This window comes from Sarcophilus harrisii, chromosome 2, assembly GCF_902635505.1.
Source record: "Sarcophilus harrisii chromosome 2, mSarHar1.11, whole genome shotgun sequence".
Taxonomy (NCBI): domain Eukaryota; kingdom Metazoa; phylum Chordata; class Mammalia; order Dasyuromorphia; family Dasyuridae; genus Sarcophilus; species Sarcophilus harrisii.
The window spans coordinates 502,360,851-502,374,228 of record NC_045427.1 but is presented as its reverse complement, the minus strand read 5'-3'; the positions used below and the strand labels follow the sequence as shown (position 1 = coordinate 502,374,228).

The following is a 13,378-nucleotide window of genomic DNA, read 5'->3' as shown; positions in this document are numbered from 1 at the left end:
CATTTACCCTTGCAAAATCTTGTTCTCATTTTTTTTTTTCTTCCTCTTTTCCCTCTATCCCTTCCCCTGGAAGACAAGTAATCCAATATGTTAAACATGTACAATGAGAAGATTTCTTTTTATTATTATTATAACTTTTTATTGACAAATATATGTAGGGGTAGTGTTTCAACATTGTCCCTTGCACTCACTTCTATTCCAACTTTTCCCTTCCCTCCCTCCATCCCCTCCCCTAGATGGCAAGCAGTTTCATACATGTTAAACATGTATATCTTTAAATATAATATGTGTACAGATCTCTACAGTTCTCTTGTTGCACAAGAAAAATTGAATTCAAAAGGCAAAAATAACCTGGGAAGAAAAACAAAAATGCAAGTAGTCCACATTCATTTCCCAATGTTGTTTCTCGGGGTATAAAAGAAAATAGCTTTCTTTAGTCTGTATTCAGAGAATATCGGTTCTTTTTCTGGGGATAGATGGAATGTTTCATCATTAGTTCTTTCAGATTGTCTTGGATCACTATTGCTGAGAATAGCTAAATCACACAATCATCACACAATATTGCTGTTACTATGTCCAACAGTCTCCTGGTTCTTTCTTTGCATCAATTTATATAGGTCTATCCAGGTTTTTCTGAAATTATCTTGCTCATCATTTCTTATAACACATTCCATCACAATCATGCCACAGCTTCCCCAATTGATGGGCATTTTTGTTGTCCGATTCTTAGCTACTACAAAACAAGGTGCTATAAATATTTTTGTACAAATGGGTCTCCCCCCTTTTAAAATATTTTTGGGGTATGGATCTAGCAATAGTATTGCTGAACCAAAATGACACAGTTCCGAATTGTTCTCCAGAATGGTTGTATTAGTTCACAAATCTACCTATGGTGCAATAGTGTCCCAATTTTCCCATGTCCCCTCCAATATTCTTCATTTTTGTTACATTAGCCAATCTGATAAGTGTGGGGTAGTACCTCAGAATTGTTTTAATTTGCATTTCTCTAATCATTAATGGTTTAGAATGTTTTCATATAGTTATAAATAGCTTAGATTTCTTTGAACTCCCTATTCCTATCCTTGGACCATTTATCAGTTGTAGAATGACTTGTATTTTTATAAATTTGACTTGGTTCTCTATATGTTTGCGAAATGAGATCTTTATCTGAGATATTTGTAATAAAATTAGCCCCCGATTTTCTGCTTTCTTTTTAATTTTGGTTGCATTAGTTTGTTTCTGCAAAAACTTTTAAATTTTATGTAATCATAATTATCTATTTTACATTTTGTATATAATCATAATTATCTATTTTACATTTTCTTTGATGCTAAATTCTTCTACATAGATCTGATAAACTATTTCATGTTCTCATAATTTGTTATGCTCTCACTCTTTATGTCTAAGTCATGTATCTATTTTGACCTTATCTTGATATATGGTGTAAATAAATGTTAGTTTATACCTGGTCTGCCATTCTGTTTTCCAGTGTTTGCCAAATAATGAATTTTTGTTTCAAAAACTTGGATTTCTGGGTTTATCATATACTAGATGACTATGGAGGTTTAATAATGTGTACCTAATCTATTCTACTGATTCACTTCTCTATATCTTAACCAGTACCACATCGTTTTGATAATTGCCATTTCATAAAACAGTTTGAGATCTGGTATGCCTAGATGATCTTCCTTTACGTTTTTTTTTTCATTGATGACCTTGATATTCTTAACCTTTTGTTCTTCGAGATGAATTTTGTTGTTATTCTTTGAAACTCTATACCCAACATTTTTGATTGGTATGGCACTGAATAAATTAATTTAGGTAGAATTGTCGTTTTTATCATATTGACTTGGCCTACTCATGAGGCATTGATGTTTTTCTAATTGTTTAGATCTGACTTTGTATGAAAACTATTTTGTAATTGTATTCACTTAGTTGCTGAGTCTTGTCAGGTTTGTCTTGTCTACAATTATTTTAAATGAAATTTCTCTGTCTTTTGTTGCTGGACTTCTTTGGTAATGTATAGAATGCTGATGATTTGTGTGGTTTTATTTTGTACCCTGCAACTTTGCTAAAGGTAATTATTTCAGTTAGGGTCTTCTGGAGAATCAACTATAAAACTAAGTATATATCATCTCATCTGCAAAGAGTGATAGTTTTGTTTCCTCTTTGTCTAGTCTAATTCCCTCAATTTCTTATTGTCATAGCTAACATTTCCTTTTTTATTTTTTATAACTAATATTTCTAATACAATATTGAATAATAATAGCAACAATAAATAATTTTGGTAATGGTAATCAATGTCAGAAATAAAGTATGACAATCTCTGTTAAGTGTTATTTGCATCTCAGATGCCTTCTAGCTTGGTCATGATTCTTCCACCATGATTCTATATAAACAATCTATTGATTATTTGTGCTTCTGACATTCACATGTTGTTTTCTGTTGTCAAACCACGTCCTGACTCTTTGAAAACTTTTTTTCATGTCTCTTGAGCATTTATAGTTTATCATCAGCTCACTTTTTTTTTTTTTTTTTTTCCCTCCCGCTGGCCTAACTAGATTCTCAGTTACCAACATGTGTGTCTGGTCACTTCATAGTTAAAACTATGTTAATTGTCTATATTGCATATGATTAAGGGATATTTTTTTGGCTTCTCAGGTCCTTAACTCCCTTTGGTCCTAATCACATAATTATAGTTGGATTAGATTGGTAAGAGAGCCCTCCTAAACAAGCAGAATAATATCGTTATTGCATAGTAGGCCAGAGTCAAAAGGATAAATGGAGAGGAAGTGGAATATGAAGGTAGTAGAGATATTCTGACTTCATTCAAGTCAATTCAGTAGGCATTAAGCGTGCTGTGCTAATAAGCACTATGAGATACAAAGAAAAACAGTTCTTGCTCTCCAAGAATTTCATAGACTAATAAGAGAGAAAACCTGACTCAAAATAAAACAAAACAATTTACAAACAAAAAGTTCATTCATTTGTCTTGTCTGACTCTTCATGACTCCATTTGGGGTTTTCTTGGGAAAGATACTGGAGTGGTTTGCCATTTCCTTCTCCTGATTATTTTGCAGATAAAGAAACAGAGAAACAGGATTAAGGAGCTAGTGTTTGAGACTGTATTTAAATTCAAGTCTTAAGAGACTCCAGGTCCAGTACTTTATTCACTGTGCCTCCTAACTGACCTACATTAGTATATGTTAATTGATTAAAGAGCTGAGCTAGGATTGAAACCTAAATTCTGTCTTCTCACGCACAAAATATATTCAGTATAAGCTGGAAATAATCAGTAGAGGGAAAGCACTAGTATTGAAATAGATAGAGAAAGGCTTCTTGCAGAAGGTAAGATTTTAGTTAGTCCCTGAAGCTAAGGAAGTTAGGAAATAGAGATAAGGAAGGAGAAAATTCTAGCCATGGGAAACAAACATTAAAAATGTCCTGAGTTGGGAGACATCATCTGTAAGGAATAACACAGAGGCCATTATCACCAAATCTCACCATGTAGATGGGAGTAAGATGAAAAAAAGACTAAGAAGGTAGGAAGGGGCCAGATTATGGAGAGCTTGGAAAGCTATTTGATTGGGGGAGGGGTGTGTGATCAGTAGTCATTTAAGTTTTCTTAAAGGGGACAGTGGTAAGATGGACATGTAATTTTTGTCTGAGTAAGCTGAAAAAAGACTATGAAGGTAGGAAGGGGCCAGATTCTGGGGGTGCGGGGGGGGGTGATTAGTAGTCATTTAAGTTTTCTTAAAGGGGACAGTGATGAGATGGACATGTAATTTTTGTCTGAGACCTCTCATAAATTCTTTATAGGGGATCTATTCATAATATTATAAGGGTATTTCATTCTGTAAATACCTACAAGTTGTGGTATTCTGATTCACAACCATGTATCTTCAACAGAATAATATTGCTTTTAAAGTAGAAGGATTCTTATTTCCAAGTTAAGGTAAGGTAGTTTTGCAAAATTTTCCTTTTATGTCACCCTGTTTTTCTCATTTTGTTCATTTCTGGATCCAGCTCATTTTTATGTAAAGTACACAGTCATCTGTAATATATGTATGTGTATATATATGTATGTATGTATATGTATTGATGAATAGGTCATTGGAATTGTCTGTCCACTTGATTGTACAATTGGCATTCTTTAGACTCTTGCTTTTTCTTGTATGATTTATTTAGGAAGTTCTGCAGTGTTCAAAAATATAATGTGATTGACAAACAAGCAGTTCAAGGAAGGGATCTTAACTGTAAGGAATTCTTATTTCATTTACACTTTGCTTTTATCCATGATTGGAAAACCCTTTTGGCAGTCATTTGATTCCTTTGTTGATGTTAATGCATAGAAGATGATGGAACAAAATAATCTCTTTTGCCATTTATGGACTATTGTAGGCAATAGCATTGGAAACAGTTTTTTGAAGGAGAGTCTTTTACTACTAATACTTGGTTTAAAAACAGTTTCTTAACATTCATTTAAAATTTTTTTCAATAATATTTTATTTTTCCAAGTACATATAAAGATAGTTTTCTTTTTTTATTATTATTATAGCTTTTTATTTACAAGATATATGCATGGGTAATTTTTCAGCATTGACAATTCCAGAGCCTTTTGTTCCAATTTTTCCCCTCCTTCCACCCACCCCTTCCCCCAGATGGCAGATTGACCAATACATATAGTTTTCAATATTCATTTTTGTAAGACCTTGTGTTGCCAATTTTTCTCGCTTCCTCCCTTACCTCCCCCCCAAAACAAGTAATCTGAGCATTAATTTTTAAGAAATATTTTGAATTCCATATTCCCTCTTTTCCATCCCCTCTTTCCTGACATGATGTGCAATTTGATGTTATACACGTGCAATCATGCAAAACATTTTCTAATCAGTCATGGTGTAAAAGAAAATAGATTTTTTTTAAATGAAAAAAATAAAATAAAAAATAGCATGCTTCATTTTGCATTCAGACACCATCAGTGCTTTCTCTGGAGGCAGCATTTTTCATCATGAATTCTTTGGAATTGTCTTGGATTATTGTATTGATCAGAATAGCTAAGTCATACATAATTGATCATTGTGCAGTATTGCTATTGTGTCTCAATGTTCTCCTGGTTCTACTTATTTTACTTTATCACTTCATTTAAGTCTTTTCAGGTTTTTCTGATTCCTCACTAGCATGTTTCCTCATCTTGTACCATAATGATAGACCATTACATTCATATACCTTAACTTGTTCAACCATTTCACAGTTGATGGGCATCCCTTTAATTTTCAGTTCTTTGCTGCCAAAACAAGAACTGCTGTAAATATTTTTTACAACTAAGTCCTTTTCCATTTAAAAAATTTTTTTTTGATTTTTTTTTTTTAATGTCTTTGGGATAGAGACCAAATAGTGATATTGCTGGTTCAGGGGTACACAAATTTTATAGCCCTTCAAACATAGTTCCAGATTGCTCTCCATAATGGTTGGATCTAATTGCAACTCTACGACTAGTGCATTACTGTCCTAGTTTTCCCAAATTTCCTCCAACATTTATCATTTTCCTTTTCTGTCATATTAGACAATCTGATATGAAGTGGTACCTCAGAGGTGTTTTAATTTGCATTCCTCTAATAGCAATTTAGAGGGTTTTTTTTGTTTGTTTTTTTTTTTTTAATGTGACTGTAGATAACTTTGATTTCTTTGTCTGAAAACTGTCTCTGTGTACTTTGGTGGAAAATTCCATATGTAAGTGAGGATGAGATGTAGTGTATCCAGTCATAGAGAGTGTAAGCAGGAATTTATTTTCCTCTAGTGAGGAATCAGATTTCTATTTATGTAAAAAAATTGGAAGGACTATGAAAGAAAGTGATGCTGATAGGAAGGGCAGTTGTTTTTTTTTTTAACAATATGAGTCTGCTAGAGGTAAGAGTTTGGTAAATGAAAGGACAGAGATGAATGGGAATGGAAGGAATATAGCAGGGGAAGGAAATTTTCATGTAATCGAGAGGTTCTTAACTTTTTTTTTGTCATGGACCTTTTGACAATCTAGTGAAGTCTATTAGCACCATTCTTGGAATAATGATTCTAAATGCACAAACTACATACAGTTACAAATGAAACCACTTATTAAAATATAATTGTCACTATATTAAAAATAAAACAAATTTACAGATTCCCTGAAACCTGCCTATAGATGTCTTTAGAGTACCTGGACCCTAGGTCCAGAATTAAACATTCTTCAAAGCTCTATGGTAAGGATCTCAACATGGCAGAGAGTTCTTTTAAAATGAGGAATAATTTTTCTTAATATACTTAGAAATAATTTTCTGATAGTTGTACCCTATTTAGTCTGACCCATAATAAACTATTTTTCTTTTTAAATTTTAATATTAAAATTTTAAAATTCAATCTAACTGCTTGACCTTCTCTTAAGAAGTGTCATTTATATATTCTCACAATTTTAGTGAGTCATTTAAATAAGTTACATGTAGCTCCAATATCTGATCTTGGTCTACTATTACTTTGTCATGTGATATTATCATGAGACTGAGCTGTGATAAATTCTCACTTGACTATTAACCCTGCTTGTTAAGTTTCTAAGCAATAGCTTAGAGGCAGAAATTCCAAACAAATCTCTTTATCTTCTCACTCCATACTATCTACACCCAATGAATCTCATTAAGTAATAAATGAACAACTATTTCAATAAGTGAAATCACTGATCTGACCTTTTTAGAATTTCCTTTTTTCACCTTTATTGCAAGTCATAACTTTTTTTTTAAGTCACCACCACAAAAGTGTTTTATGATTTTGAAAAATTAAATCTTTTTTTCTCATTTTAAGTTGTCAAAGCAGGGCCATTATTTTCAAATTTTTAGTCATAATTTGACTTCTTCTGTGATACTGATCTTTGTTTCCCCCTCTTGTAACATCAGAGAGAATGCAAATGAAGCCACTGGAGAATGTTAACATAAATTATTAGAAACTTCAGTATTAGAGACGTAAGAACTTTATGATATGAACTTTAAATTAGTAACTGTGATTTTTATCCTTTAAGGAGGATACATTTTAATTTGTAGTTGATATGGTAAATAATGGAAGTTCTGGGGGGATGGGATGAGAAAAAGTGGTGTTGAAGAAAAAAAATTAAAACCTTTCTCTCTTTTGGGTACCATCATTCTTTCACACTCCAGGATCATAATTTTGGCATTAAACTTAATTTAACTTTAATTTAAACTCCATTTATCTAATCAGTTGTTAAATTCTTATTTTACTTCCATAAAATCTGTCATACTTGACCCTTTCTATCTGCACATAGCCAACACCCCATTAGATTGTAAGCTCCTTGAGAGTAAGGGGTGTTTGCCATTTTTTGTGTCCCCAGTGCTTAATTAATTTCAGTGTCTGACTAATTTAAGTGAATTTTAGAGAACAGGAAGGTATAATAATATATGGTGAAAATATAGTTGATCTTTAAATGATAAATAAATAGGAGTTGACGTTTTATTCTAGAAGCAATAGAAAGACCATTATAGTTCATTGAGCAGAGGTATGACAAATTCTGGTATAAAGGAAATTGTTTAGACAGCAATGTGGAAAGAGGAGTTAAGTAAGGAGGGACTTAAGGTAGGGAGACTGATGCCATTGCAGTAGTCTAAATAAGAGTTGATGAGGCTTAACTTAGAATGTATGAAGAGAGAGAGAGGTTCTGATGCAGTTGATCCTGTAGAGGTTGAAATGGCAAGATTTGGCAAATGATTAGATAAGTGGTTGAGGGAAAGTGAGGAGTCAAAGGAAACACTGGGTTATAAACTTGGGACTCCCAGATGAATGGTGCTACCTTCAATATGAATTATAAAAATTTGGAAGAGAATGATTTTGAAGACAAAATTCTGTTTTGGATACCGACTGAACAATCTCATAGTGTAATAAATTTTGGAGTGTAATAAATATTTGGTGTGTAGACTCCAACGTTATCTTTATTATCCTTTTCTTGACAACTGCCTTATTTTCTCTTTGTTTTTATCTTGATCTATACATCTATCCCCTTCTTTCCCCTAATTTGGCCAACACTTTAGTTAAGTAAGGTCTTCAATTTTGCTCTAGATTATGGGCAATAGCTTCCTAACTGATGTTCCTGGCTCAGTTCTCACTCCAATACATTCTCTAAATAACTGCCAAAACGATATTGCTAGAGTTAAATACGGAAAATTATGTTTGGCATTTGAAACCTTTCTCTACTTCTTCATCTCTTAAGCCTTCATATAAATTTATTTCCATTCCCAGATTGTTTTTAAGAGAGCCAAGTTGAGAAGTGTCTTTAGCACTTTGTCTTGATATACCTGTCCATACAACAGCCTTTTCCCCCATGCCTGTTGGGATACCTAATTTAAAAAATTAGCTCAACAATTTGGAATTATTCCCAAAGGGCTATCAAACTGTGTATATCCTTTGGTCCAGCTATTACATAAAACTCGGCTCAAGTCCCACCTTCTACAAAAAGTTTTCTTCTCCAACCCCAACTACTGATGCCTCCCCCCCCCCCCTTAAAATTAGCTTATAATTATTTTGAATGTTTATATGTTTGTCATTCGGTCAGTAAACATTTAATAACTAAATATGAGATATAAAGAAAGGCAAAAATGGGCAAGCAGTTCAATGTTACTGAAGGAGGCAATATGTAAACAACTTTGTATGGACAAATTATTATCCAATTGGGAAATTATCAATAAAAGAAAGAAATTAAAAGGTGATCAGAAAAGATTTCCTGGTACTTAGGTAAGATTTTAGCTGGTACTTAAAGGAAGGTGGGCAACTAAGTAGCAAAGTGAATAGAATTTAGAGTCAGAGACTCATTTTTCTGAGTTCAATTATGACCTACATAACCCTGGCAAGTCTGATGCCTCAGTTTCCTCATCTGTAAATTGATTTGGAGAAGGAAATGGCAAACCATTCGGATATCTTTGCCAAAAAACAACTAAACCCAATAAGAGGTCATGAAGAGTTAGATACAAATGAATTAACTGAACCACATTAGCACATAAAGGAAGTCAGAGAAGCCAGGAAATGAAGAGGAGGGAGAACATTCTAGGTATGGAGGAGGGGGGCAGTAAAAATACCTGAAGTTTGGCAAATTATTCACTATATTATAAGAGTAAATAAAGATGGAGTTCTAGGGAAAAAGATAGAAAGGTGTTAGGGGTAGGTTATGGAGAATTGTGAATGCCAAATTGGATTTCATTTTTAACTCTGTAGCTAATGTGATAAATGTGGGGTGATAGGGAGCCATTGGAAAACTGACTAGGAGGGAGTGATATGGTCACACACATAATCACTTTGACAGCTAAGTGGAGGATGGACTAGAATGGGAAGAAATTTTTCATAGGGACACTAACCAGCTATTGTAAGAGCCCAGGCATGAAATGGTGAAGGGTTTGTATCTGGGTGGTGACACTGTCAGAGGAGAGAAGGGCTCAAGCGAGAGCCCCTTCAAGTGAGAAACCTTTAAGATAAAATCAGTGGTCCTTGGCAATAAATTGGATGTGAAGAGTTGGTGGCACAGAGATTGTGATCCTCAGTAAGTGAAGATTGGGATTCTTACAGTGGGACAGAGGTAATGAGTTGAGTTTTGTTATATCGCATTTAATTAAAATGTCAATTTCATTACATTTTAGATGTCTAGTAGACAGTTGTAAACATGAGACTGGAAGCTAGCAGAGATATTAGGGCTGAATAAGTGCTTTGATGATTATCTACATAGTTCTGAATAATTAAATCCATGAAACTGATGAGAGATCCTTAAGAAAGAGTGTAGAGAGAGCAGAGACCTCAGGATGGAACCCTGTAGGTTATCCAGCTTAGCACAAATAGTGATGGATGAAAATTCAGTTTAGTAAACTGAGATGAAAGTAAACATTTGCTTTGGTAAATATAGATATTATCTCTCTTGGTAGTATCAAAACCTCCTTGAGGACAGAGGTCTCATGTGTTACTTTGTATCCCATCATCTGACTAGCCCATATATGCCTCATAAATACTTGTTGATTGACTGATTTAATATTTCTAAACTGAAAAATCCCCACTATTTTTATTCTTTCCTCATAATGTCCCTCTGCTCACAGTTCCTTTGATCATTTTAATTTTCCTTTTCTAAGCTTTCAACCTTTTTTTTTTTTGGTACTTCTCACATAATAGAGAAATTGCTGGTACTAATAGTGTGGATGTAAAATACATTTTCTTAGAACCAAAAAATGACTAGTATGCTTTCCTTTTTAAGGAAACTCAGATTACCCTTCTATTTTTAGCTTTAATTTTTTTAGGGTCAAATTTTGGCTTTAGTTGATAAAACAGTGAACTTTTGGGTTTACATTATTCTATAGTATTTTAGCATCTTGTGTTTATTACTGCATCTAATGATATGCAATGATTGTTTTCTCAATCCCTGACTAGAAACAGTTTTCAAGAAAATTACAAGGACTGTTGGAAATAATACATTTTTTCAAAGTGTGAACAACTGTACATAATCTTGGGATGCAATCATTTGTGTGAGAAGAATCAGACAAGTGCCAAAAAGTTTGTAAGCAAGAATTTTAAATAAAATGTAGAGAGCAGCAAGGAGAAAATATTTTGAAGTACATTTTAAGATAATTTTCAGTGTATTTAAATAATGAGCAAGAAATAAGTAAGGGGACATAAGAGAAATTTGAACATAAAAAGTAACCAATAAATTTATATTTCCTGTAATATGTAGGACTCTTCTCAAACACTTTAATCTTCTAGTTCCTTCATCTTGGATCTTATTCCCATTATCGATAAATGTGCCATGATTTAAAACAATGAGTAAATAAAAAATAAATTTAAAATTGGCATTCCTCTATTTGATCACAAATTATCTTTCACACTTCCAAGCAGGGTTTCTAGCAATCCCTTTAGATAGATAAAATAGGTATACAAGTCAAATATTTACTGATAATAAATCAAAAACAAAATTTTAAAAAAATTCTTTAGTCTACATATAATTTTATTATTTGCATACTAATGTGATGGAAGTACTTGTTTATTTTTACATAAAAAAATTAAATCTTGGTGGAATATTTGTTATCTTTTGTGGTTGCCAAGTTTTTTGTGACCTCCTACATTCAGTTACATGATCCCATTTGGGTTCACTATTCAAAAGTTTAGGAAGCTTTGCATTAGAGTATGTTCCAAAACTTTTTTATTTCTTCAATTTTCTTATATTTCCACACATACTTTCAGTTGTGGACAACTTTTTATTATAATTTTTTTTAACGGCTTCTTTTTCTACCTTTTTTTTTAACCTTAAAATTCCTGGCCATCTATCCCTACTCTTTGATTCTTTACTTTAGCCTCTGCTGAAATAGTCCTTTTCTTTGACAAAGCCAACTCCTCTGCTTGTGCCCTTGGTCCTGTTCTTCCCAAGTTCTGCTGTAGATTGCAATTGTAATCTCTCCTTTTCTACTGGTTCCTTCTATTCTCTATAAAACATACCCTCTTCTCAAAAAGTCCTAGTGAGGACAACCCTAATTTAGAGCCACAATTTACTATAATTATTTCATAAAGCTTCTTCTCTCTTTTTTAGTCCCAGAAATCCTGGATAGAAAATACTTTGACCAAGAGGGAATGTGTTTATATTATACCAAGTTCAAAGGATCCTCACAGGTAAGCAAACTATTGTTTCCTTCATTAAAATTTTCAAAATGTTTAAGCAAATTTCTGATGTTTTTGCTTGTTTTCAACCACTATGTCTCACATATTTATCTATTTCTGTTTCATCTCTAACGAGAGACGAATGTTAGGTGGCAAAAGAATTGTTCCTATACCTAAATCTCTGAGTATAAAGCACTCTGCTATAAAAATGTTTACTTCCCATAACTCCTTGAAAAGTGGCTTTTTCTTGTCACCTCAAAAAAGAGTAATAAATATGCTTATATATCCTTATTTAGAGTTTTTCTTAAAATTCATCTTTTTTTTTTTAATATACCCTTCCTTTAATCCTCCCTACTTCTTATTCTTTTTCCCTTTTGCTTCTCTCTTGAGTGTAATATATTTCTGTACCTCTGCATTGTGTGTGTGCACATGTGCGTGTGGTCATGCATGCATGTATGTGTATTCTTCTCTCCATTGATCGGTTCAGATGAGGGAGGTTCAGATATCAGTCACTCTTCCTTACTTTCATTTGTTAATATAAATGTTCATTTTACTTTCCTTCCACTCTCCAGAGGATTCCTCTTTTCTTTTCTTTCCATTATAAAACAGACCCTTAATTAAATTCTCTTTTACTATTCTGATATTGTTAAGGTTCAGAGGAGATACCTGTATCATCTCCCTGTATTAGCATATAAGAAGTCTATCCTTATTTATTCTTATTTACCTTTTTAGGTTTCACTTCATTCCTGTATTTGAATGTCAGTTTTTATTTAGTCCTAGTCTTTCCATCAGGAATGCTTCAAAGTCCTTATCTTCCCCTCTCTCCCCCCCCTCCTTCCCTTTCACCTCTCTTCTTCCCCCCTATTCTTTCTTCCTGTCTCCACTCTGTCTCTTTGTCTCTCTTTCCCTTTCTCCCTCTTTTGAAGATTTTTATTTTTCGTTAGGGTGGGAGATCTGTTTTCTTACTTTTATGGAAATGTTTTATATAACTTCACACGTGGTTTCTTAATTGTGGATGGGGATAAGGGAGAGAACCTAGAACTCAAATCTTTTTAAAAAGTGGGTGGCATACCCATGCATATATAACCTGTAAATAAAAGGCTATTAAATAAAATTTAAAAAAAAATTTTAAAAGTGGGTGGCAAAAGTGTTTTCAATGTAAATGGAGAAAATGTTAAATAAAATCTTTGTTTTAAAAATTATATTCAGTTTTACTAGGTCAGTTATTTGTTTTAAGCATATGAATGATTCTGACTATGAAGCCTCAGTATTTGACTTCTTTGTCTTTTTTTAAAATTATTTTTAAAAAATAATAGCTTTTTAGTTTTTAGTATTCACCCTTGCAAAACCTTGTATTCCAAATTTTGCTCTCTTCCTCTCTGCTTTCTCCTTCCCCTAGGCAGCAAATATAGATTAAACGTGTAATTTTTCTAAACATATTTCCACATTTATCATGCTGCCCAAGAAAAATCAGATCGGGGGGGGGGGGAGGGGGGAAATTTACAAGAGAGAAAAAGCAAGCAAACAACAACAAAGGGTGAAAATACTATGTGATTCACATTTAGTCTCCATAGTCCTCTCTCTGGGTACGGATGACTCCATCACAAGTCTATTGGAATTGATGTGAATCATTTCACTGTTGAAAAAAGCCACATCCATCAGAATTATTATCACATAATCTTGTTATTGCTGTGTATAGTGTTCTCTTTGTTCTTACTTCACTGAG

The 13,378-nt window shown here is 33.1% G+C and overlaps 1 protein-coding gene across 1 annotated transcript in view; it reads left to right on the top strand.

Annotated features, from left to right (window-relative positions):
• TRPM7 (transient receptor potential cation channel subfamily M member 7) overlaps positions 1-13,378 on the top strand; it is a 128,359-nt gene that overhangs the window by 22,202 nt on the left and 92,779 nt on the right. The window contains exon 2 of the mRNA XM_023499915.2: positions 11,585-11,664. Within this exon, the coding sequence (XP_023355683.2) occupies positions 11,585-11,664 (80 nt within the window). The remainder of the gene's footprint in view (positions 1-11,584; positions 11,665-13,378) is intronic.